This window comes from Podarcis filfolensis, assembly GCF_964270895.1.
Source record: "Podarcis filfolensis genome assembly, chromosome: 4".
Taxonomy (NCBI): Eukaryota; Metazoa; Chordata; class Lepidosauria; order Squamata; family Lacertidae; genus Podarcis; species Podarcis filfolensis.
The window spans coordinates 30,990,537-31,013,627 of NC_139607.1; the positions used below are offsets into that span (position 1 = coordinate 30,990,537).

Sequence of the window (23,091 nt, forward strand, 5' to 3'; positions counted from 1 at the left end):
TACATGTGTGTGAGTTGTGATTAGTTCCACCGATGCTAATATCATTACCCTATAAGTAAAGCTGTTTTAAATTTGAGTTAGCAAGCAGCACCTGTATTACAGAGCAGCTCTCAGATATCTTGCTATCTGGATAGGCAGTCATTTATATCCTTTAGAAAATGTATTTATAGCTTTGACTAATTGCTTCTTGGGACATGGAGCCTTTTACGTTCACACCCTTTGTTAAAACGCATCCAGAGGCAGGCTGAGCAGAACAATATTTCAACTTTTTAGTGTCATTTTTATAGACAAATAACACTTGTAAATGATGGATAATAGCCAGCAAAATGCTGCGTTGTACGAAATGTGCATGAATTATGTTTGCTGGGAGACAGAAGGTTAACTTGCCCATGAACTAATTGGGCTGCTTTATGGTAAATACGTACTGGTGTATGTCCATTATAAACAAGACTCTGACCAGCTGAAAGAGGATTTCTCCTTATCCTGGGAATTACTCATTATCTCATCCTTTTTTAACTGCCTGGTTCAAAAGTGGGTGGGGAGGGAGGTCTAATCATAATGTATCTATAGGAATTACAACAAAGAGAACAGAGCAGCTGGAGCTTAATAATGTCACATATTAACACAACAAATTGGTGTCCCAGTTCTTCAGGCCCTGTGCCTTCAAAACCCTTGCTTACTTCAGAAGAAAAAGAATATACCAATGATTTGAAGGACTACCTGTGCTAGAGGGATATGCCTGCTATGTACTGGCTGTGGAGTGGTTGATTTCTGGCCAACCACCACCCAACATTTTGCTAATCTGCACTTTCTACATGCCCACCCATTTATTCACTCTGGATAGCCTGGAAAGGGAACACTTTGAAGGCTCTTCTCTGACACACGTGTGATGACACATGTGTGCACACCCCCATTTGGTGTGAGTCCCCCTTATTCAACCACCCAGGTTCACCATTAGAAGGAATATCAGTTTGGAAGCCAAGAAGGGCAACTCAAGGCCAGGTAAAGACTCATAAAGGTTTGGATGACTCCCTACATTCACGGAAGTATTAAGGCTTGTAGAACAAAAATGAAGATTTAAGTACCCCAAAATGGTCCAAGGACCTGTGAACATATAGAATATAGGGACACAAAAAGTAAAGGTAGCCAAGTTGGCCCACAAGAAAAATGCCAAGATTCATATTGGGGGCAATGCATTACTTTTTCAAATCCCCCACAGCTGCAGCTCCCCATCCCACCTTATGCAATTTTCTGATGGGTCTGCCTGGCCCTTGGGAGTGACTTTGCAGTAGGCATCAGAGGGAAGATGCAGTATCAGATCCATCCAGAACTAGATTTGGATGAGACCTTTCTTGGAGCGGGATCCCATTACAAACACATTCTGGAGACACCATGCGGATTTAAAGCACCCTGAGATAAACCACTAAGATTATAAGCCAGGCCAGATGTCCCACTCAGGAGACATACACAACTGAGTGGACCTGATGCATCCTGACCAGCCTCACCTCCAGACAGTTCCAGACCCCTCACAATTCCCCAGGAAGCCCAGGCGAAGAGATGACAATGAAAACTAATCAAAGTCCAAAGCAGAGGGCATAGTGTGGAAAATCTCATTTCAGAGTCCTCCTCAGGAACTGGAATCCTTAGCCCAGGGGTCAGCAAGGTTTATCTTACCTGGGCCAGATTGGTCCCATGGAGATCCCTCCGTGGGCCGGATCGTGCCCCTCCACGATTTTTGGCACTGCGGAAGTGAGTCTCTGCGCCGTGCTGCGCCGGTTTAGCGCAAGCTAGCAGCTCAGTTTGGGCCAGTCTTGTGGGCCAGTGAAACGAACTTTGCAGGCCGCTTCTGGCCCATGGACCTTAGGTTGCTGACCCCTGCCTTAGCCTAAGTATGAGCAGAATTGGGTCTCCATTATTTCACCAGGAAGAGTGAGGCAGCTCGGCTGTTTACAACAGTTGCTGTTTGAAGGTCATGATGTTTAAACCTCTTGAGTTACTGCCATTTGCCCTTCACCCTTGATCCCCAGTTAACCCTTTTGGCACTGCTGGACAGCTCCTCTGGCCTTTAGCACTCTAGTCTCTAAACTAGCCTCTGATCCTAAATTATTATCGCTGACGTTGCTGGACAGCTCCCAAATCCTTCAACTGTTTGGTGTTGTGCCTTCTGGTTTTCACAAAACGTGGCTTGCCACTCCCCTACCTAGCCTGGAGTGGGGAGAGGTGTTTTGTGAGGAGAACCCTGCTCACAGTTTTCTAGATACAGCACAAGCCATTCGGTATTATAAGTAATGAAGAATCAAGAAACAGTTGCTACAGTTCAGTGGAATTTCATGCAAACCTCATGGTCTTTGCCATTTTCCAAAGGTACTGCAGGAGACACAAACAAGTTATATTTTCTCCCAGTAATTGAATCTGGCTTCTTCTTTTCTGGCTATTTCTCCCTCCCCCGGTTAAGATTCTTTTCAGCAGTGCCATGTTCTCTAGTGTGTCTTTCCCCTTTCTTCCCTGGGCTTGGCATGCCTTTAATTTTTGAGAGTTATTGCATTATTAATCATTTTGGAACACACTGCTGTTTTAATATGCCATGATAGTTAGTGCTTCAAGATAAAATATAGGCTTTTAATGGTTTTACAAATAACATGCCAGTGCATTTGCATCTACTATATTGCTACTTTTAAATATGCAGTGATTTCCGCCCCCCTCCTCTGCCCCATATAATGGAAATCACATAAACTAGATAGAAGTGATTAGCTAGCATGTGAGAGTGGTAACCTACTCTAGTCAGAAGAACGCACATTTCATTGCCACAGAACCTGTGGTGCTCCTTCCATCATATGATAATTTCAAAACTGCTTCAGAACAATCCCGGGCAGGTTCACCGCCCTAACAAGGGGAATAGATTGTGGCTTTGGGCAAGGTATACCATGCCTATGGCTAAGTAAGAGCAGCTGTTCATCTCCTTGGGCCCACATAGAATAGATAACCTCCTTCCCACCAGTCCTTGCAGGTTGTGCAGACTGTAGAGAAAACTGCTACTGTCAATCATACACATATGTCACCGTGGTGTTAAAAGCTATGCATTCTGCTAACTATTTTAAATTAATGTTGATGCATCGGAGAGTGTGCATGATACTAGACACTTTGCTTCAGTGCTGACAGGGCCATCTGCTGTGTATATGTGCCTGCCTTATTTTGGTTACCTCCTGCAATTACTGGAATTAGTTTAACATGAAATCCACTTGAGTTGGGAAGGAAATAATAACTTTCCTGGAGCTAATACCATCCAGATTGAAAGTGAACAGCATATGTCTCAGCCAAGCAAGCAGGTAAAATAGTTGAGTGGCAGGACTGGCAATTTATACTCCATGCTTTTTACTGATTGACTTGAAAAGGCTATGGCATTTTCTCTGTGATTTAAGCCTTTAGGACAGGCAGCAAAGTAAGAAATGGATTGGAGAGAGACTCAGTTAGCAATCCTGTATGCATTTACCTAGGAGTAAGTTCTCATGAATTCAGTGGGGCTCGCATTTAAGTAAACATGTGGAAGGCTACACTCTGAGTTGTGAATTCAAAGAAATTGACAATATTGTGAATGATTACCATATTTTCCCATGTATAAGACTAGGTTTCCCCCCTAAGAAATAATGTCAAAAATTAGGGGGCATCTTATACACAGATAGTGCCGAAGGTGGACTGGCGATTGGTTGTTGCTGCAAAAATAGTCTTATACATGGGGGCGGAAAAATACGGTAACTGTGTCTGTAGCATCTTTGCCCTTTCTCTCAATAGAGAGCACATTACATAATGTTCCTCTATTGGGAGCTGATGGAATGACCTCAAAAGCCTCCATAATGGAGTGGAAGCCGCCCAGAGTGGCTGGGGAAACCCAGCCAGATGGGCAGGGCACAAATAATAAATTATTATTATTATTATTATTATTATTATTATTATTATTATGTTTTAAGAAATACACAGAATATATTATTTTGACTAGGTTTGCTATCACAGCATTTAAGGAAACCCTTGTTTGCATTCAGCTAGCTGTTATATGATGTTGAAATTGCAATTTACATGGGTTGATGAGTTTTAGTATGTTATAAAAGAAACATGCATTTTTAATAAATATGAATATTTTGGGTGTATGCTTAATCTCCAGTTGAAACAATTGGATTTTAAAGTGCTTAACAGGCTAGATCATAGACTCAGTTTACACTCTGTGCAACCTCTATTACATTTGGTGCAAGCACCATCCAAAGCCCCAAGAAGACTGATCTATGAAGAGTATTGATCAAATTTAATATATAGTGGCCTACATTTTTAAAAGAATACTTCACTGAAGTTGCAATAATGTATCATACTTATTGACGACAACAACAACAACAACATGCCACCCATCTGTTTGGGTTGCCTCAGCCACTCTGGGTGGCTCCCAACAAAATAATGAAAACACAATAAAACACCAACCATTAAAAACTACCCTGAACAGGGCTGCCTTCAGATGTCTTCTAAAAGTCAAATAGTTGTTTATCTGTTTGACATCTGATGGGAGGGTTCCCTGTAGCTTCACATCTCATAGTGAGGGAACTGCCAGAAGGTCCTCAGAGCTGGACCTCAGTGTCTGGGCTCGTTGATGGAGGTGGAGATGCTCCTTCAGGTATACAGGCCTGAGGTCATTTAGGGCTTTAAAGGTCAACATCAACACTTTGAATTGTGCTTGGAAACATACTGGTAGCCAATGTAGGTCTTTCAGGACCGGTGTTATAGGGTCTTGGCGGCTGCTCCCACTTACCAGTCTAGCTTCCACATTCTGGATTTGTTGTAGTTTCCGAGTCCCCTTCAAATGTAGCCCCACGTAGAACACATTGTAGTAGTCCAATAACAATATACACAAGTAGGGTAACAGTGTTTCTTTACTAATAGATTGTGACTGGTGTACAGTTTTGTAGAAATATAAATACCAGCTTTGGTAATTGATACCTTCAGCAAGACATTTATTCTTTAAAGGAAAAATACTTTTGTCAAGCATTTCTGACTAAACAAAAACCTTTCGAACAATAAGGTTGCATGCCAAATACAGTATGAAAGATGTTCAGATTTTTATTTTTTAATGCTCAAAATCATGCTAGTCTACTTAAGAACTTTCACTGCTTCTTATAGTATTAAATAGTAAAAATCATCATTTTCCCCTGAAAGACATTGGACTTCCCTTTTTAGGACACAAACTGTTAGTGCTCATTGAAATATATGTTTTGCTATATTTCCAAAAATAATTGTGTGAGTTTGGGTAACATTTCGTGTAACCAGCTGGAAAACAATGAGGATTTTGTTTAGTAGTAGCCTTTACATTTGACTTGGATCAGAACTTAAAATTAATATGGGCTTTTCTCCATTTCCCTGATGATTGAAATACGGCACATGGTATTATGTTTCACAACTTCCTCTCACAATGTAAGTGGTTGGAACCCTTACCTTGTTAATGTTTAATGTTTCTTAAAGTGATATTTAAGCATACTTTTAATTAAATTTGACTTTAAAAAAAAATTTAATTTCCTTCTTGGCAGGGACGTTGCTGTAAAATGCCATGCAGGTAATTTGAAGTGTGGCTTTCACTGCCTTGCAGAGGTACTTTTCCTTCCTCAAAATAACTGCATCAGATTCTGCTCCCATGATAACTGTTAAAGGATCTTGAGCTGGAACTCTGTTGGAAAGTCAAATCTTAATGGTACATGTATGTTCTCCTGCCCGTGATGTGATATTGTTTGTGCTTAGTGTGTGAAGGTTTGTTTCTTTTAATAGCCAGTGCATTTAAGGAAATAGCACAAAAGACAGAACTGGGCTAGGTAGACCAATGGTCTTGTTAAGATGCAAGTTAACAAAATAACCCCCATGATGCTGTTTTGTTCTGACAAGGCATCACTTTGTCTGTTTGATTCTATTAATTCGCATACTAATTTTAAAAGAATGACCTCAGATTTCATTGTGCAAATGCAAAGCCATACCCTCCAACATTTCTCTCATGAGAATTGTTGTTAGTCGTTTAGTTGTGTCCGACTCTTCGTGACCCCATGGACCAGAGCACGCCAGGCACTCATGCCAGGCACTCATTAGAATAGGGATGTCCTATTCCGTTGTTGTTTGTTGTTGTTGTTGTTGTTGTTGTTGTTGTTGTTGTTGTTGTTATATCTCACCTATCTGACTGGCTTCCAACATACATAAAAGCATAAAAAAGCTTCCCTAAATAGGGCTGCCTTCAGATGTCTTCTCAAGGTTGTATAGTTACTTATCTCCTTGGCTTGGGGGAGGGATCGCATAACTCACACCCTCCAACATTTCTCCGATGAAAATAGGGACATTCCTGGATCAAATCAGAAACCAGAACGGCTTCTGTAAATCTGGGACTGTCGCTGGAAAATAGGGACACTTGGAGGGTCTGTAATGTGACTCTGCCATGCATCTCTAGAGCCAGTAAATGCCCACAGGTAATTAGATTTAAAAAAAAAAAAGAAATAAACATGAGTTGTGAAGAAGTTAGTAGTGGCCACAAACTTGGATGGCTTTACAAGAGGATTGGACAGATTCACAGAGGATAAAGGCAATCAGTGTCTGCTAGCCATGATGGCTTTGCTTTGCCTTCATGGTCAGAGGCAGTAATGTTTCTGAATACCAGTTGCTGGAAACCACAGGAGAGGGGAGTACAGTGGTATCTCAGGTTACAGACGCTTCAGGTTACAGACTCCACTTACCCAGAAATAGTACCTTGGGTTAAGAACTTTGCTTCAGGATGAGAACAGAAATCGCGCAGCGGCAGGAGGCGGCCCCATAAGCTAAAGTGGTGCTTCAGGTTAAGAACAGTTTCAGGTTAAGAACGGACCTCTGGAATGAATTAAGTTCTTAACCCTAGGTACCACTGTATTCTTGTGCTCTGGTCCTGCTTGCAGGTTTCACACAGACATCTGGTTGGCCACTGTGAGAATAGGATGCTGGACTGGATGGGCTGCTGGCCGGATCCAGCAGCTTCTTCGTATATAGTTATGTCCTACTGAAAGTCACAAAACAGTGCATGCTAGAGCTAAATTTGTCGCTTACATGTAAATGCCATACAGTATACCATTGATGTCTAAATGGGGTTTAGCGTGCTGTTGATTTTGAGTTTATAAATGCTATAGTCTGATCTCTTTCTTGTTGGTGTAAAAATGTTTTACACCAATATTTTACAAACTATTGTTAAAAAGGTTAAAGTATTGTTTTGGGTGCAAGTAATTTAAGCAAGAAGTGTGGAGGAGGCAGTATGGATTGTATATCCAGTCAGCATATGCATTTATTAACGCCATGTGAGGAATTTTATGTAGCAAAGTGGCTCTGAAGTAACCCAGTGCCTTTTTTCGAAAGCAATGCACGTTTGATATTACATAAGATAAATGGGTTTTGCTAATTGAATCAAAGGATACACTTCCATACAAAAACAGATTATAAAGCAAGGCTGGAAAATAAATATAATTTAAGTAAAGATGTCTTCTAATTAGTAATTGTTTTTGCTGTTAAACAAATTTTCAGTGGCAGAAAGTATCTTTTTCATTATAAACCTAATAATGGAGATTGTAATAATAGGTGTAAATTAACGTGGTGGGAAAACATTTACAGTGTAACATTCTAAATTAAATATGACATTAGCAAGTCTAATGTTTAAATGCTGTATAATTAACATTTGTTCAACTCCTGACAAATTAGAGCAATATAGACTTTAGATGACTTTATTTATGGCTCAGGATATTTTTCATGCCTGTTTCCTTTGATAAACACAGAGGCAAGTTTTATTTCTTTGCAGGATGCTGTAGCAAGACATGTGCTACACTGACAAAGGGGAAATCAAAATGCAGGAGAACTTAAATATTAACCAGAGGCATTTATTTTGCAAGTAGTATGTCATGATTGTTAAAAGATTTAGTAGCGTCATCACTGTAGCTGTTCATTGCTGTATTAGAAATAAAATACTGAGAATGGTTTATGCATAGCAGGTACAGAGGTAATAATATCCACTGTGCAATAAAATATTTGAATCCCCCTGTGTGCCTCCTCAGTGCATACATTGCTCCACTAAGTGCTTTGCATTGATGTTTGCGTCTGCAAATAAATATTGCCAAAATGCTTTCTTTTTATAACAGCAGCTAATAGAAGATTGAAAGCCAGGCACACAAGCAACGAAAAATTCCCAAACAAACAAAAAGCAGTTACAGATTTAATATGTGACAAAAGGATATCAAATTTTGCACATTAGAGTCCCATAAGAATCCATGCTAGACAGGAGGCTTAACAGAGATGGAGTAAAATATGGTCATCTGTTTTATCTGGAGGCATTATTTTTAATCAGGATAATGCAGGTGTTAGCTTGTACCCGATGGAGAGGTTCTTAGGGCCTAGCTTTAGGCTCTGATTTTCTCTGGATGGGCCTCTCAGTCTGCCTCCCATCTCCAGTACACATCAACAGATGTAATGGCAGCCCCAAATGTACTGCCTCCCATCTCCAGTACACATCAACAGATGTAATGGCAGCCCCAAATGACCTTGAATTTCAAGGGACTTAACCATTGTGAACTACCTAGGACAGGATTGTACAGAGGCTTCAGAGTGGAAGGGGGAAGGAGTTGGTTTTTGTTAGTTCCCCCTCCCTCTCTGCTGCAGAGCCTCCTGCCACCCCACCAAATATTCTCTAGAGCAGTGGTTCTCAATCTGTGGGTCCCCAGATGTTGTTGGACTACAACTCCCATCATCCCTGAGCTCTGGCCTTGCTAGCTAGGGGTGATGGAAGTTGTAGTTCAACAACATTTTGGGACCTACAGGTAGAAAAAGGCTGCTTTAGAGGGTTGGGGGACAATTAGGAACAACACAGGAGGTGGTGCAGTGTGGGTTGCAAGTGTGAGAAGGAATTGGGAGAAATTGCTTGGGTTTAGCCAACCCAACACTCCTCATTCCAGCTCAGCCAGTTCAGCCAAAGCTGGCTGAGCCAAGGTCAGGGTAAGCCCCCCAAAAGTGGCATTCTGGGAGAGTAGCAGGGGTGGGAGTGGGCAGGGGGAGATTCACCCCATTTCAAACTTCGTTCCGCTTGGTCATGCCACCTAGCAACCCAGCAGAAGTTGCACAGGCAAAAAGGCTGGTATAAGTTAAACTCCCATTTCCCCTCTGCCAGGCTCAGGCCAGTTCAGCTGGCAGCAGCCATGGTGCTGAACAGAAAAAGGGGGAAATTGCACTGGCATAATCTGCACCAGCATAAATTATGCTGGGTTCCTATTGTTTGAATTGCTCTGTCTATTCAGATCCTAACAGGCTAAGTCTCAAACCTTCTAATTACCGAACCATACAATCATCAATCACAACAGCAGCAGCAGCAGCAGCAAAGTTATTGCCCCTCAAGATTAATATTGAAAAAAGAAATTCAGAAATAGGTTTTTCAATTTACATTCAAACCAAGGACTTGAAAGAAAAGATGGGGTAGGGGAAGAAAAGAAGTAGAAAAAGCAAATGGTTATAATTGTGTTTTTTCCCCAATAAAATATTTATTGAGATTTTACAAAAACATAGGTTTAGAAAATACAAAAAGAAACATAGTAAAAGAAAAAGATAAAAAACAAAAACATACAAAAATTCATAAAAAAGAAAAAATAGGAATAAAAATACAAGATACAAAAAAAACCAGATAGATAAAAAAGACTTAAAAACAAATCCATTTTTTATAACTTTAAATTCATTAGCTTGTTTCCTTGACCTCCTCACACCTCCCCTTTTTGTATTCCCATTTAAGTAATCAAGTCAGCAAATCCTTACCCTTTTTCGTTTATCTTAACTCTATATCTTAACATATTGTACCTCTATATTTTCATCCTTTATCAATTCATTTTTGCATATTCTCATAACTTTGTTGCTAATGCCACTTATTTTCAATCCAACATCATTTTTAACATTCATTAATTTTACAGTGTTTCTGAAGATAGTCTTTAAATTTCTTCCAGTCTTCTTCCACCAACTCTTCTCCCAGGTCACGGATTCTGCCAGTCATTTCCGCTAATTCCATATAGTCCATCACCTTCATCTGCCACTCTTCCAGGGTGGGTAACTCTTGTGTCTTCCAATACTTTGCAATGAGTATTCTTGCTGCTGTTGTTGCATACATAAAGAAATTTCTATCCTTCTTTGGCACCAATTGGCTGACTATGCCCAGGAGAAAGGCCTCTGGTTTCTTCAAGAAGGTATATTTAAATACCTTTTTCATTTCATTATAGATCATCTCCCAGAAAGCCTTAATCTTTGGGCACGTCCACCAAAGGTGAAAGAATGTACCTTCATTTTCTTTACATTTCCAGCATTTGTTATCGGGCAAATGATATATTTTTGCAAGCTTGACTGGTGTCATGTACCACCTGTATATCATTTTCATAATATTCTCTCTTAAGGCATTACATGCCGTAAATTTCATACCGGTGGTCCACAACTGTTCCCGGTCCACAAACATAATGTTATGACCAATATCTTGTGCCCATTTAATCATAGCAGATTTAACCATTTCATCCTGCGTATTCCATTTTAGCAGCAAGTTATACATTCTTGAAAGTATCTTAGTTTTGGGATCTAACAATTCTGTTTCCAATTTTGATTTTTCCACCTGGAAGCCAATTTTTTTGTCCAAATTATAGGCCTCTCTTATTTGATAATAATGAAGCCAGTCTCGCACTTTATCTTTTAATTTCTCAAAACTCTGCAATTTCAGTTTATCTCCTTCTTGTTCCAAAATTTCCCAATATTTCGGCCATTTGGCCTCCATATTGAGCTTTTTCTGAGCCTTCGGCAAACGGTTATAATTGGTTAGGTCTATGACTCTGTCCATCGTTTGTGTACGAGAGGGAGAGGCAGAGATTCATTAAGTAATAATAAAACATTTTAAAAGGAATGAAAAAAAATATTTTTTTCTTCTTCAGGTCTTCATTTCTGTAGGCAAAGCCATCAATTAAAATATCAGTCTCTTAAGAACTCTGTGTACCTACACATTCACTAAGGATAGAACTCACGGTACAATTAAGTATCCCACTAAGGGCACATCAAACATAAGAGCACTTAATTGTATACAGCATTGAGCCGTATGGGTCTGTAACATTTCAAACCCACAATGTTTGCTTTGCTTTCAAAGCATTTGTATGCAGTCTATAACACAGTAAATCTGTCACACAGAGTCTGCCCCATACCAAGTGCTTTTTAAGTCAAGCAAAACACAACACAGCATAATATGGACATCATTTTCTTGATTAACTTTGATGAACCTCCAGTCATTATCCATTATAGTAACAGTAAATTGGAAATGCTGCTTTGTTAGTGTTACTCGTAATGGCAGTTTTGATGAGTCATAGAATTTATGGCTACTGGCACTTGACATTGATAATGAAATGCCATATTTTGCCTTTCCTTGGAAATAAAATACGACATACAGCTGCAATTATGCATCCCTTGCTTTATGCAAGAGGATAGATAGTTCTGTGTTGTTGTTGCCTTTATAATTTTTTTACTCCAGAAGTAAATGAACCAAGTCAAACCATACAGGGCAGGACAAGCAGCCTCTATGCACAAAAAAGGGAAAGAAAAAAGACATAAGTCTGACACCAGGAAAGGCAATATTCACAAGACAGTGGGGATTATTTCAACTTCCCAGGACACATTACCAGCTTAAAACACAGAAGGTTGGGTTGTTGTTTTTTTATTAGCTCAGATTGAAACTGGTTTGGAGAGAAAACACACCAAAATTCAGTTTTTCTCAAAAACAACAACACAGGATAGATACAGGATGGATTACGGCTTACATTGAATGTACATCACTTGCCAAACCAACATTGGGAGTCCATTGGATGAAGAGTAAATGTACACAGCTCTAGTGTGGAAATTCTAGAGCAAGCTTCAAAGGGAGTCTGTAACATGAAACCACTGAATTACATCAAGAGGTTCAGCGCTATCACTTGTGGCCTGAACCAAGACTGGAGGATCATTAGCATGTGTTAATTGGCTTACTAGTGCCAGGGTGTCTGCATTACCAACTGTTTGTGAGTTGTCACTATTAATTAGGTACTTATCACTCTCTGTGCTTTTCTGCATTCCCTCTGACCTCAGTATTTTACAACCATCTCCCTCCCCACCCAAAAAACCCTCATTTATTTGTATACCCATAACTCGGGATGACACTTCATGCATTTTGATTTTAATTAGTTTTAAAATACCTGTTTTAGCTGAATTTCATTGATATTAGATAGATAGATGATAGATAGATAGATGATACATACGTACATACTGTACATACATACATGCATACATATATACCCACCCACACAAAATCGAGTGGTATATAAATTTTGTTGCACAAAGAAAGAAAATGCACCTGATAGACTGAACTGTAGTGCATGAAAGCTTATAACAAAATGAACTGGTTAGTCTTTAAGGTACTGCAAAGTGTTTATTGCTTTTGAGCCAAACTGATAACCCTTGAGTGTGCACATATCTGTGATTATAGAACCAGTGTTACAAACTAAGATATGAAAGCTAGGAGCTAAATGGCACCTTAAATCTAGGTTGTGGGCACCGCAATGGAGTGTCTAGGTGCACTTTTTTATAACAAGAATGCAAGCTGAAAATGAATGAACTGCAGCTAAAATCTTATGTTCATTTTTCACATGGTGTAGTCCTCATCTGAAGACATATTTCTCCTGCCCGTCCCCCTAATATTCTTATGAGGATACCTTCTCCAGTCTACAGAGAGTGGTTGGAAGTGGGGAAGCAGAAAAGATTCCTCCTTTCATTCCAGCAGTGGCAGTTTTAATCTGAAATCTTAGGTGCAGTACTGTACCCAGAGCTCAGAAACTGCTCGCATTAATGAAATTCCCTGTCGTGCCTAGAACAATGGGAGTTTCCAAAGCTGTATAGAACTACTACCCCCCCACCCCACCCAAGGCAAATTAAAATTGTATGAAGTGAACAAAATTACAGTTTTGTCTCTCTCCTCACCAAATGGGGTTGCTCAAGAGAGCCTGTGAATAGCCAGTTTTCTTTAAAGGAGAGCACACTAGAGACTCGAAATGCACCAATATACCTCTTTCTGTGCATATTGACAGGTTGAAAGGGAGTGACAGGGAGCAGGAGCAGGCATGAGCAACACAGGTCCCATGGTGGGCTCAGCACAAAATATACCCATTAATGAATCCTAGGAGACATTCCAGGGTAGCAGAATCTTTGACCTTCATGACTCTCAGAGAAGCTGCCGCAAGTTCATTAAAGGAGGGGGAGGAGGTGAAGCTGAGAGGGATTGGGAGACTCACTAGGGTTGTTAGAAAATTGCAAAATGGCCTTATGACATGAATTTGAATTTATTTTTTGTTTTGCATAGTAGAACTCCAGTTAAAACCTCTGAGGATTTATCCTCTTGTGATCTGTTGAGACAATTTAACCTCCTTCTAATCGTGCCACTAAACAGGTTAGTTGTGTTGCTCAGAAACATTTCAGAAAAGGTTGCATCTTGAAAGTGTTGCGTCTTCTTGAGTTATAAAATATTTGGGCGGGGGGAAACAGATAAAGAAAATATATCTGCTTTCCCAAGGTGAAGCTTGCAGGATTCAATGCACCGAGTATTCAGATCGTTGGAACGTGTTTATTACCATCCTAGAGTAATCGTGAACACAATTAAAACCTTTCGTCCTCAATCTGGCTTCTGTCCCTGTGTAAGTGGCTGTTACCAGAAGACTCTGTGTGATTGTATTGATGTTTATATGGCCAGTTTTCATGGTTAGTACAAATCATAAAAGCTATGGAGGATGAAGCGTAAATGAATCCAGCTTCAGAATTGCTGGGAGCTAAAGTTTTAAAACTCATGCTGCAAAGTGAAAAATGAAATTTAACCAGGCATTTTGGTGAAGGAGAAGTAATTTATTGGATGTAAGATGAAAAGCTGTGAGAGTAAACATCAATCTCATCTTAGACACATGTCAGTGATTGATGTTTGCTCTGCACTGCAGCCTGGAGGTAAACTCTTTGAAACAGCATAGTAGGTACTTTATCTGTCTGAGGGAAAGAACACAGTTTGTTAAGTTGCTGCTTTTTTTTTTTTGAGACCCTGCTACATCTTCATGTTCAATCAAAGGCAAAACAGTAAATCAGAGTAATTGCTTTGCCCTGTGGCATTTCTGTTTGTAAATGGAGGAAAAAATACTGCAGAACCCTCAAATTAACTTCTGTTTAAACTAGGTGAAAAGTCCAAAAAGTCACTTGCAGCCCAAGTATAGCATTTTATTAATCATGTCACCAGTCCATCAAAAGCTAGTGCTTTGTTTTTCTTGCACGGCAGCTGATGCTTTTGTCTCAAAATGCTTTTTAGCACTGAGGAATGTAAAGCTGTCACTTCTGGGAAATCATAACAAGCCATTAGCAACACAGACTTTATAAATAGTCATCATTTATTTATTTTTGTTTAGCTGAAAATGACAATGGTATGAATAAACTGGCCAGAAAAGGTGTTGGATATGACTGATATAATGAGAAGCAAGCCTAATCTACAACTTACTAAGTGCTTGTGCTATTCAATAATATAATTACCCAACATTACTGCATTGATTAAAATGATTATTCATATGAATATATGAAGCAACCAAATACTGAAGATTATTGATCCACCGAGCCCAGTACTGTACTGTCTACTACTTTGTGAGGCAGTAGATCAAAGAGAGAGGTCTTTCTCAGCCTTGTTACCCGGGGCTAAACTAAATGCTACCACTAAAATAAATTAACTACTTCCCAAGCTATTTCATTTGGCCAATATTGTGAAAGTACATTTCCGTTTCTGAGCACAATTCGAAGTGTTGGTGCTGACCTTTAAAGCCCTAAACGGTTTTGCCCCTGCATATCTGAAGGAGCAGCTCCGCCCTCATTGTTCAGCCTGGACACTGAGGTCCAGCTCTGAGGGCCTTCTGGCTGCTCCCTCACTGCAAGATGTGAAGTTACAGAGACTCATTTTCTGCACTGTGCAAAGCACTTCATAGACCAGCTGTCAGAATAAGGCAGTTTCACACCTTCATCTTGGTCAATCCTTTTATGAAGGGGCTGAATTCAGTGTAGCAGAACAGCATTCATGCATTTGTATTCACAACTTGCAGCCATCACAGCACGTTCATGACTTACTGTACTATGAATGTAGCCACCGCTAGCTCTGTGATGTCTTAGTGCACAGCTACAAGTCATATCAGCCCATACGTGGGAGACTTAACAACAAGAATGTCTTGGTTGGGATGGTTGTTTTCTTTCAATCCTCCAATTTTAGTTGGTTGGCAAAAAGGATAACAATTGTGGCTAGGCTAAAGTAGCTGATAGTTGCGTTTGTACTTTCATGACCACAGCTGATTAATGGAGATCAGAAGAAGGTGCATTACTGTGAAAATATCTGTGGTATATAGCTTTTAACAGCCCTTTAGGGGCTCATTAATGAAAAGAGAACTATAGAATCCAACTAGAGTGATTTCATTTTTAAGCAGCATTCTTGTCTAACACCCTAAGGCACTGAAGCCCTTTAGATTTTGCTGGACAACGGCTTCCATCATCCTTGACTATGCAGATTGAGACTGATTGGAGTTCGAGTCCAACAGTAAAGGGGGAGGGAACACAAGAGTTCCAAACCTGCTCTAAAGAGCTGTCATACAAGCAAATGTTTTCATCATTTCTGTTTAACTATAGCTTTAATTATTGTGCACTTTAAAAAGGACCCTCCCTTTTTTTCTTTGTCAAAGATGCTTTGACACTTACCCTGATTCATTTCACCTGTTCGACATAGGTCCCCTAAATATCTCATCCCTCCAGAAACTGGGTGAGTGTGCGTGTTTGTGTGTATGTGGACTTGAATTTCCTTATTGGAATGGCATCCATCACATTCCTGTTCTTGTTTTCTTTGTCACCTGTTTGCCAATTCACCCTTCTCTATATTGTTATGGCCACCCAGGGTTTGTTGCCTTAATTCTAGTTTTCTGCTTTTCTTTTGGTGCAGTGTCTATGACCCTGACAGAAATATGCTGCGCAGGAAAGAATGGGAAAGGAGAAATCAGGAGACCCAGCACGAAGATGGCATTTTTAATAACAGCTACTCCCTCTTCAGTGAGCCATACAAGGTATATATATATATATTTCCCCCCAATTTTCCTCCCTGTTGTTTGATTGTTGATCAGAGCAGGTAAGGCAGTTTAGGAGAACCCAATTCCCCAACTTAAAAGAGAATAATCTGTATTTAAAGTGTCTGTCTGTCTAACCTTTTTTTGAAAACCTCTAGAGAAAGCCAGATGACAGCTTATTCTGTTGCTAACCCTGCCCTCAAAGTGGGATGCTTAGAAATTTTTAATTTTGTAGTCTCTTCCATCTTACCATCTATGGACTTGTAAAGTGGGTCACCTACTCCTTTATCCATGCCATTCATGACAATATTGAATGTCACCATATCCGACAACCAAAACCTGTTGTTTGTTCTTGGGCAGAGCTGCTGGCTGTTAATGAACAAGCTAAGCCATGTTGTCGGGAAGTTGATGCCTCTAGAACACAATGGCTGGTTGTGAGCCAAGTCAGAACCAGAGGAGGTGGCTTGAGGTCCTTCATGCCGGAGTGAAAAGTCCAAGTTCATGCTTGGACACCTCCCTTCACTTCACTTCACCTCACCTAACTGATGGGCCACCCGCCTGTGCTGCTCTCCCAGCTGAGCTTGCAATACTGCCTTCTGGTCTAATAATTGACTGGGACAGCCAGTGTGGTGTGCCTTAATGCTCAGGCGGTGCTGGCTGAGGCTGATGGGAGGTGCATCTTGAGGGCACCATGTTGGCTACTCACGTACTAGACTCATTTCCTTTCTCCTCCCTGCACCAAATACATTAGTTGCTCTATGGCAGGTCGTTCTAATCCAATAGTGGGGAATCTCTGGCTGTGGGCCTAATTAGGCCCATCAGCCACACACATACCCAAACTTGACCCATGAGACTGTTTTGGCCAAGCCATTTCCACCACCTGCTCTCTAAACCTGATGTCATATATGTCAGGTGCAGGGCAGGTAAATGCATGGCTGGACCAAAGGGCAGGTGGCAGATACCACCAGCCAACTGCACCTGTGTGCAGAACTTTGCATGTGTCAACAATCAGCTGATTGTCAAGGCAATCGGCACTATGCACAGCACTATGCAAAAATGGGTCACCTAATGTCATTGTGATGATGACAGGTGACTGACAAGAAACACCCGACCCCCAAATCTATCAAATCTATATCAATATCTTTCTTTTTAAGAAATCACATGAGGGATAGGTCATAAGTCTTGCTACAGTTCAAATTTATTAACAAGATTTTCCTTGCCCACTCAACAAGTTATTTTATCGAAAGAGAGTAGGTTCTTCTAGGGTTTTATGTGTGTCCTAATAAAACTGTATTGTTTCCTTGTAACAATTGAGTTTTCTTCAAGTTGCTTGCCAATTAGTAATTTCAAATTACACAGCACTAATTGGTCATTAGCTATAGGCTGCAGGATATACTTTTTTGTAGTCTGCCATAATGAACTGGTCTCACAAAGCATGCATTAATATTGATGTCTCATTGAGTTTTAGATGTTTATTTTTCAAAGTACGTGAAAGGTGGAGCAGCGTTACATTCAAATGTGTTTCAAAAAAGTGTTTTAGACTTAGATCAGTACCTAGTTGTTGGCACCCATCTGTACCAAGAGACAACAGTGTGTGCTTCCTGGGATGAAGTGAAACCACTGTGTTAGCAGCACCAAAGTAACATTACATGGTGCGCAAGCCTGGGCAGTGTGTATGGAGATCCTGGGCTGCCCAAACGGCAAGACCCCTCTTTCAGCCTCGCTGCTGTGGTCCAAAGGAAACAGAGCAATACATTTGGCACCATCTTGGCTACCAGAAGGAGGCGTACAAGGCACTCCAGGGTTGCATAGGGTTTGCTACTTAGCCTTTTCTTCTCCCAAATATGTCCTCCAAGGCAGCAGAGGTTTAGGATCAGAGTTTTCCTTCTCCTAGATGGGCTACCTTCCCAGGTTGACAAGCCTCATTTGCCCCTCACTTCCCTCTGCAGCACATCCAGAAACTGGCTTCTTGACCATTGGACTCACTGACCTGGCCCGCTCAAATCTGCTGGAGCTTGTCATAACATGCAGTGGAAGTCCCTAGCTCACCAAGGTTTTGAGACCCATCAGCTACCCTCACCTGGTTTAGCTGGCCAGTCAAAGGTGCTGCTGGGGTGTGGCTGCTGTCACATGCTGATAGCTTCTGGGAGCTTACAACGGTCAAACAGAAATATTCTAGCTCTGGTCATATTTCATGGAAATCATTCAGTATAGTTAACAATTGTCCATATGACATCACAATATTCTCAGAATTGTTGGAGAGGCTGTGGAAAAAGGAGTCACCTTTTTCCAATAATGGTGGGACTTCTCACAGGTATTTAGATTCTGGACAATGGTGGACCTAATATTTGACAACACTCAAATATCCCATTTCAAGTCCACTGCAGATTTGTTTACTAAATCTTTGGGTTGATCAACTGAAAGGGTTCAACTTTCAGGAACTCTTGACATCGATGCTGGTGGCTGCCAGAACTTCAGTTGTCCTAAAATGGAAAACCTTACAGGACTTGTGACTCACACTGTGGTATAAAAATATGTGGAGTTTAGCGCTAGCTGAAAAATAACTCATAAATTACATTTTTTTCAAAGGCTCGTAGGATCCTGAAAAATATTATGCTGTTTGGTGGGATTTTGTCATATATATACCACAAATACATACACACAGGACTTCCTCTCAATGGTATAACAAGAAATGTGGCTTTCCTAATGGTATTAAATACTCTACTTTTACCTGATTTATCTCTTCCAATTATACTTTGCTGCTGTTTGTTTGTTTTTTATTTGTACTTCTACTATTTTTATTGTATTGCTTGGACTTCAATAAAAAAAAACGTTTTTTCTGCTTCCAATATGATATGCTTGGAAAAAATGTATTAAATACTAGTGATACATTTGTAATATGCATAATATATACTCTGAAGCTCATGTAGCTTTCCATGTTCAGAGTAAATTGAAAACCATTTTGCGTCCTCACAAAACAAAACATTTAATGTGATTCTTCATTTAATGTGCTTCTGAACTGTTGCATATTCATGACGATTTCCTTTGCTATTCTTTAAGGTGCCACAAGATTCTTTGTTATTCTTGATGCTACAGACCAACATGGTGGCTGCTTTCGATTTTGTTACAGAATGATAATTTAAAATTATTCTTGCTCACTTGCTTTGCAGACTAACAAAGGGGACGAGCTCTCCAGCCGTATCCAGAATACCCTGGGCAACTACGATGAGATGAAAGAACTGCTGACGGATCGATCCAATCAAAGTCACCTTGTTGGTGTTCCAAAGCCGTGTATCTCACAAACGTCTGTGACCAAAGCTGAGGAACACTTCATTGCTGACACAAAGCCCCACACTCACGCTTCTCCATCTTCCTTACCGGCGGCACTTTCTGGGCAGTTGAGCAAGAACGCTGCAATGGGTTGGCAGAAGTCTGGGCACACTCTGGAGAACCAGCAAAGGGGAAGCAAACATAGACATGGATTGCCGGATGCACACAATAACGACTTTAAAACGGTTAGCCAAAAGAACAGTTTAGAAAAGATTACACATTACGCATCCAATCCCTCATCACCATCTCCGTCGAGTGTTGCCCAAGGTCCTTTAACGTCTTTGCTTGGGGACAACAGCAGAACACAACAGCAGCCGTCAAAGCTGAGTTTTGGTGGAGAAGGTGGAGCTCAGGCTCAGGAGAGGCCAGCTATGCATAGCAATGGACACTGTGTGCAGAACTTTCCTCCTTCCCTTGCTTCGAAGCCCAGTATAGTTCAGCAGAAACCAACAGCATATGTAAGGCCAATGGATGGTCAAGATCAGGCTCCTGAGGAGTCTCCAAGATTGAAGGTGCCAGCTGAAACTAGCCTGCTCTGCACCTCATATAGAGGAATGCCTTCTGCCAAAGCTGACTCAGCTAGGACCAAGTCAAAACTGACAAAATTTAATATTCCCAAACAAGAAGAGGTAAGTGCAACAGAGCTTTCCATGTGCTGTTGATGTACTAGTTAATCCCTTTCAAAACACTGACATCCTACATTGACTTTTTTTCTCCTAGAAAGTATACTTTGCACTGCGTTTTGAGGGTATTAATTTTTACTCAGTCTGTAAGTGGCAAACTTACACAAGGACTTAGAGTGGGGTGGGGAGGGATTCCAGGTCATTCTTCAAATTTGTGATTGTCTCAACTGCCTACTTGGCTAGTAAGATATCTACAGTTTTGGTTCCCCTTTGGTCCACTCTCCTTTAGTGCTTAAATTGTATGATTTCCAGTGACTTGATTACTAATCCCAATTGAAAATGGATTTTAGTTGATTGACTATTTCTTCACACCTATGTAATGGTGGTCAATGAATAGCATTTAAAGTCTGAAATGGGACAGGGGTTGGCTGGTAAGAAGTCAGTGCCCTGGTTCAAAGGATATAGATGTCTTTCTTTCTAATAGCGTCATTAGCATGTACAGATGATAGCTGGAGATGAACAGGTTCTGTCAGCACTCAAACAGCAAATTGTGGTTGCAGCTGGAGTGGCAGTTGGCTCCAGCTACATGACTTAGAAATATTGGAACCGTCACAACGAAGAGTGGGCTAATGTCCAAAGGCTGGAAGATTAATACTGCGATGTAAAACGGGAGCTTCATTGGGTCTTGGAGAAAGAAAACAAAAATGTATATGTCATGTGTGTGTGTGTGTGTGTGTGTGTGTGTGCATAGGTTTGACTGGACGGATTTAGGGGATGGTGTATGTATCACAATGAAATGGTGGTATGGTCCCTAAAGAAGCCATCTCTGGATCCATAGGTGTATGCCAGTTACCATCCAATCAACAATACACTTTATTTATTTCATAGACTCATAGAATTGTAGTGTTGGATGGGACCATGATGGGTTCGGACCCAGAACTCTGAGATTAAGCGTCTCCTGCTATATCAACTGAGCTATCCCAGATTTTATATTCTTCATCATCATCACCATCATTATTTTAATTATTATTTTGTATACTGCTCTTCATCTGAAGATCACAGGACAGTTCACAATATAAAAATACAAAACAAGAACATAAAATGCATAATAAAAACAAGAACAGGAACAAACCAATAACCCTCCTCCCAATAGGATTATTGGAAATATATGTTGTTGTTTCTGTACAAAACAAGTTCCTCTTCCATTTTTCCTCTCGAGGTTTCCCTATCTACAGGCAATGAAATAGCACTTGAATGCAAATTATAGGCCATTATTTTTAAATATGCAGGAAAGGTTGATTTCCCATGCAGTTTAGTTCTTCATTTAATATTGTTAATCAGCTTTTGAAGGTTCTCAATATCAAGACATAAAGAGAATCTTAAAGTAATTTTTGCAGAAATTGTTTTAATGAGAATACCCTAGCTGTCCGTTATGTATAAAGGTATCAAGTGTTCGTTCAGGATTTAATTTTTAGAAGTCAGTTTCATCAGCATTAATCAGAATTCATATCCGACCTCCTGGACCTTTCAGAAATCATCCTACTTCTCAGTGTAAATGATAGCCTCTCATCTCAAGTGCTGCTGTTTCACATTTAGAATTTTATTGTAAGCGGCTTATGAATTATATTACTAGAATGATGAAGGTCTGAAGTGCTGAACAGAAACATCTTGCAGTATAAAATAGGCCATAGAGAGCCACTTGTTTCCAGTATAGCTCTTCTAAAATTATTTGCTAAAGATGCATCCATTCTCTTTTATCTTGAACTTATGATTCATGTATTGTTCTTGGTAGATTGAAAAAGCCAAGATCCAATGTCTGGACATGCACTAATTTTTCCTATATGCCCTTGTATTTTTAGACATTTAAAGAATTGTACTGAACTTACCTACTAAGTAGCATTATGTTCAGTGGGTCATGTTCCCTCATAAGTCTGTTTAGGGCTGGAGAATTGAGGGGAAATTTATAAATGCACGTGTTAATTAGGTTGTACTCTTTATTTCATTAGGTCAACTTCCAGTGTGACAAATGAGGCTTTCCTTAGTCAGAAAATCTATGTAATTGTTCTTTTTCCCAGTGAACTTCAGTCATTTTGTGGCAGTTGCTGGCTTGGGAAACATTTTACAACCTATTTTTATTGATGAATTCCTTTTATAGTCCACATCAATTCATAATATAGACATCAACTGTCCAGTCCTATATATTAAAACTGGGGTCATATTTATTGGATCTTTTAATTCTGTGTTAATGTCTTTAGAATTTTGACATTAAAATTAGAATATTACACATAAATAACTTGGTGATTAAATTGCATTAGTTTTTTTAAGAACGATTTTTTTCATTGGAGTTATTTTTGTCATGGTTCTCCTATATTCAGTTTACACAAGGGTTTATGAACAGTGCCAGTTTTAGGAACAGCAGCTATCACTTAATTGTATCCTAGGCAACAAACTCAAAAGTTCGTATATCCAACCTTCCTATTTATTCTGTAGCCCTCTGTGCCCTCAGGTGACCATTCCTGAAGATTAGGGTATCCTTTGGAATGACACAGGAGCAAGGCTGTAACTGGAAAGTGGAATTGAAGTAAATGGGGAAAACTTACCTTATGGGAGTAGAAGTTCCACCTGCTCATGCTATCATCAAGTTTGATCCAAGCCCAAGAAAGCATATCCTGAGCCAGTATTAGATATATTGGTTGTCAGGCTTGTTTGCTTTTCACAGAGCAAACATCCCAGAATATTCTATAACATGGGGGCAAGCCACATCTAGATACCTCATCTAGGTGAGTGTAAATAAGTCAGTAAGCAGGCAATAATTAAATCAGGCATGTCCAAAGTCCATTTTGGGGGCCTAATCTGGCCTACCGGTCGATTTAATCCAGTTCCCGTGGCAGTATATGTCCTGGGGTAAAATCCTTAAAAAGCTCAACAACTTTGGTCAGCCCTCATGCATGTTCACTTCATCAAAT

The 23,091-nt window shown here is 40.1% G+C and overlaps 1 protein-coding gene across 8 annotated transcripts in view; it reads left to right on the forward strand.

The window, feature by feature from the left end:
• AFF3 (ALF transcription elongation factor 3) overlaps positions 1–23,091 on the forward strand; it is a 239,607-nt gene that overhangs the window by 34,944 nt on the left and 181,572 nt on the right. For 3 of the 8 annotated variants that reach the window (XM_083610447.1, XM_083610446.1, XM_083610445.1), the window contains exons 2-3: positions 16,052–16,172; positions 19,343–20,131. In XM_083610447.1, the coding sequence (XP_083466573.1) occupies positions 16,052–16,172; positions 19,343–20,131 (910 nt within the window). Of the gene's footprint in view, positions 1–13,414; positions 13,499–16,049; positions 16,173–18,152; positions 18,487–18,533; positions 18,882–19,342; positions 20,132–23,091 lie in introns of those variants that run through there. The other 5 variants (XM_083610449.1, XM_083610448.1, XM_083610450.1 and 2 more) reach the window with 4 other exon arrangements.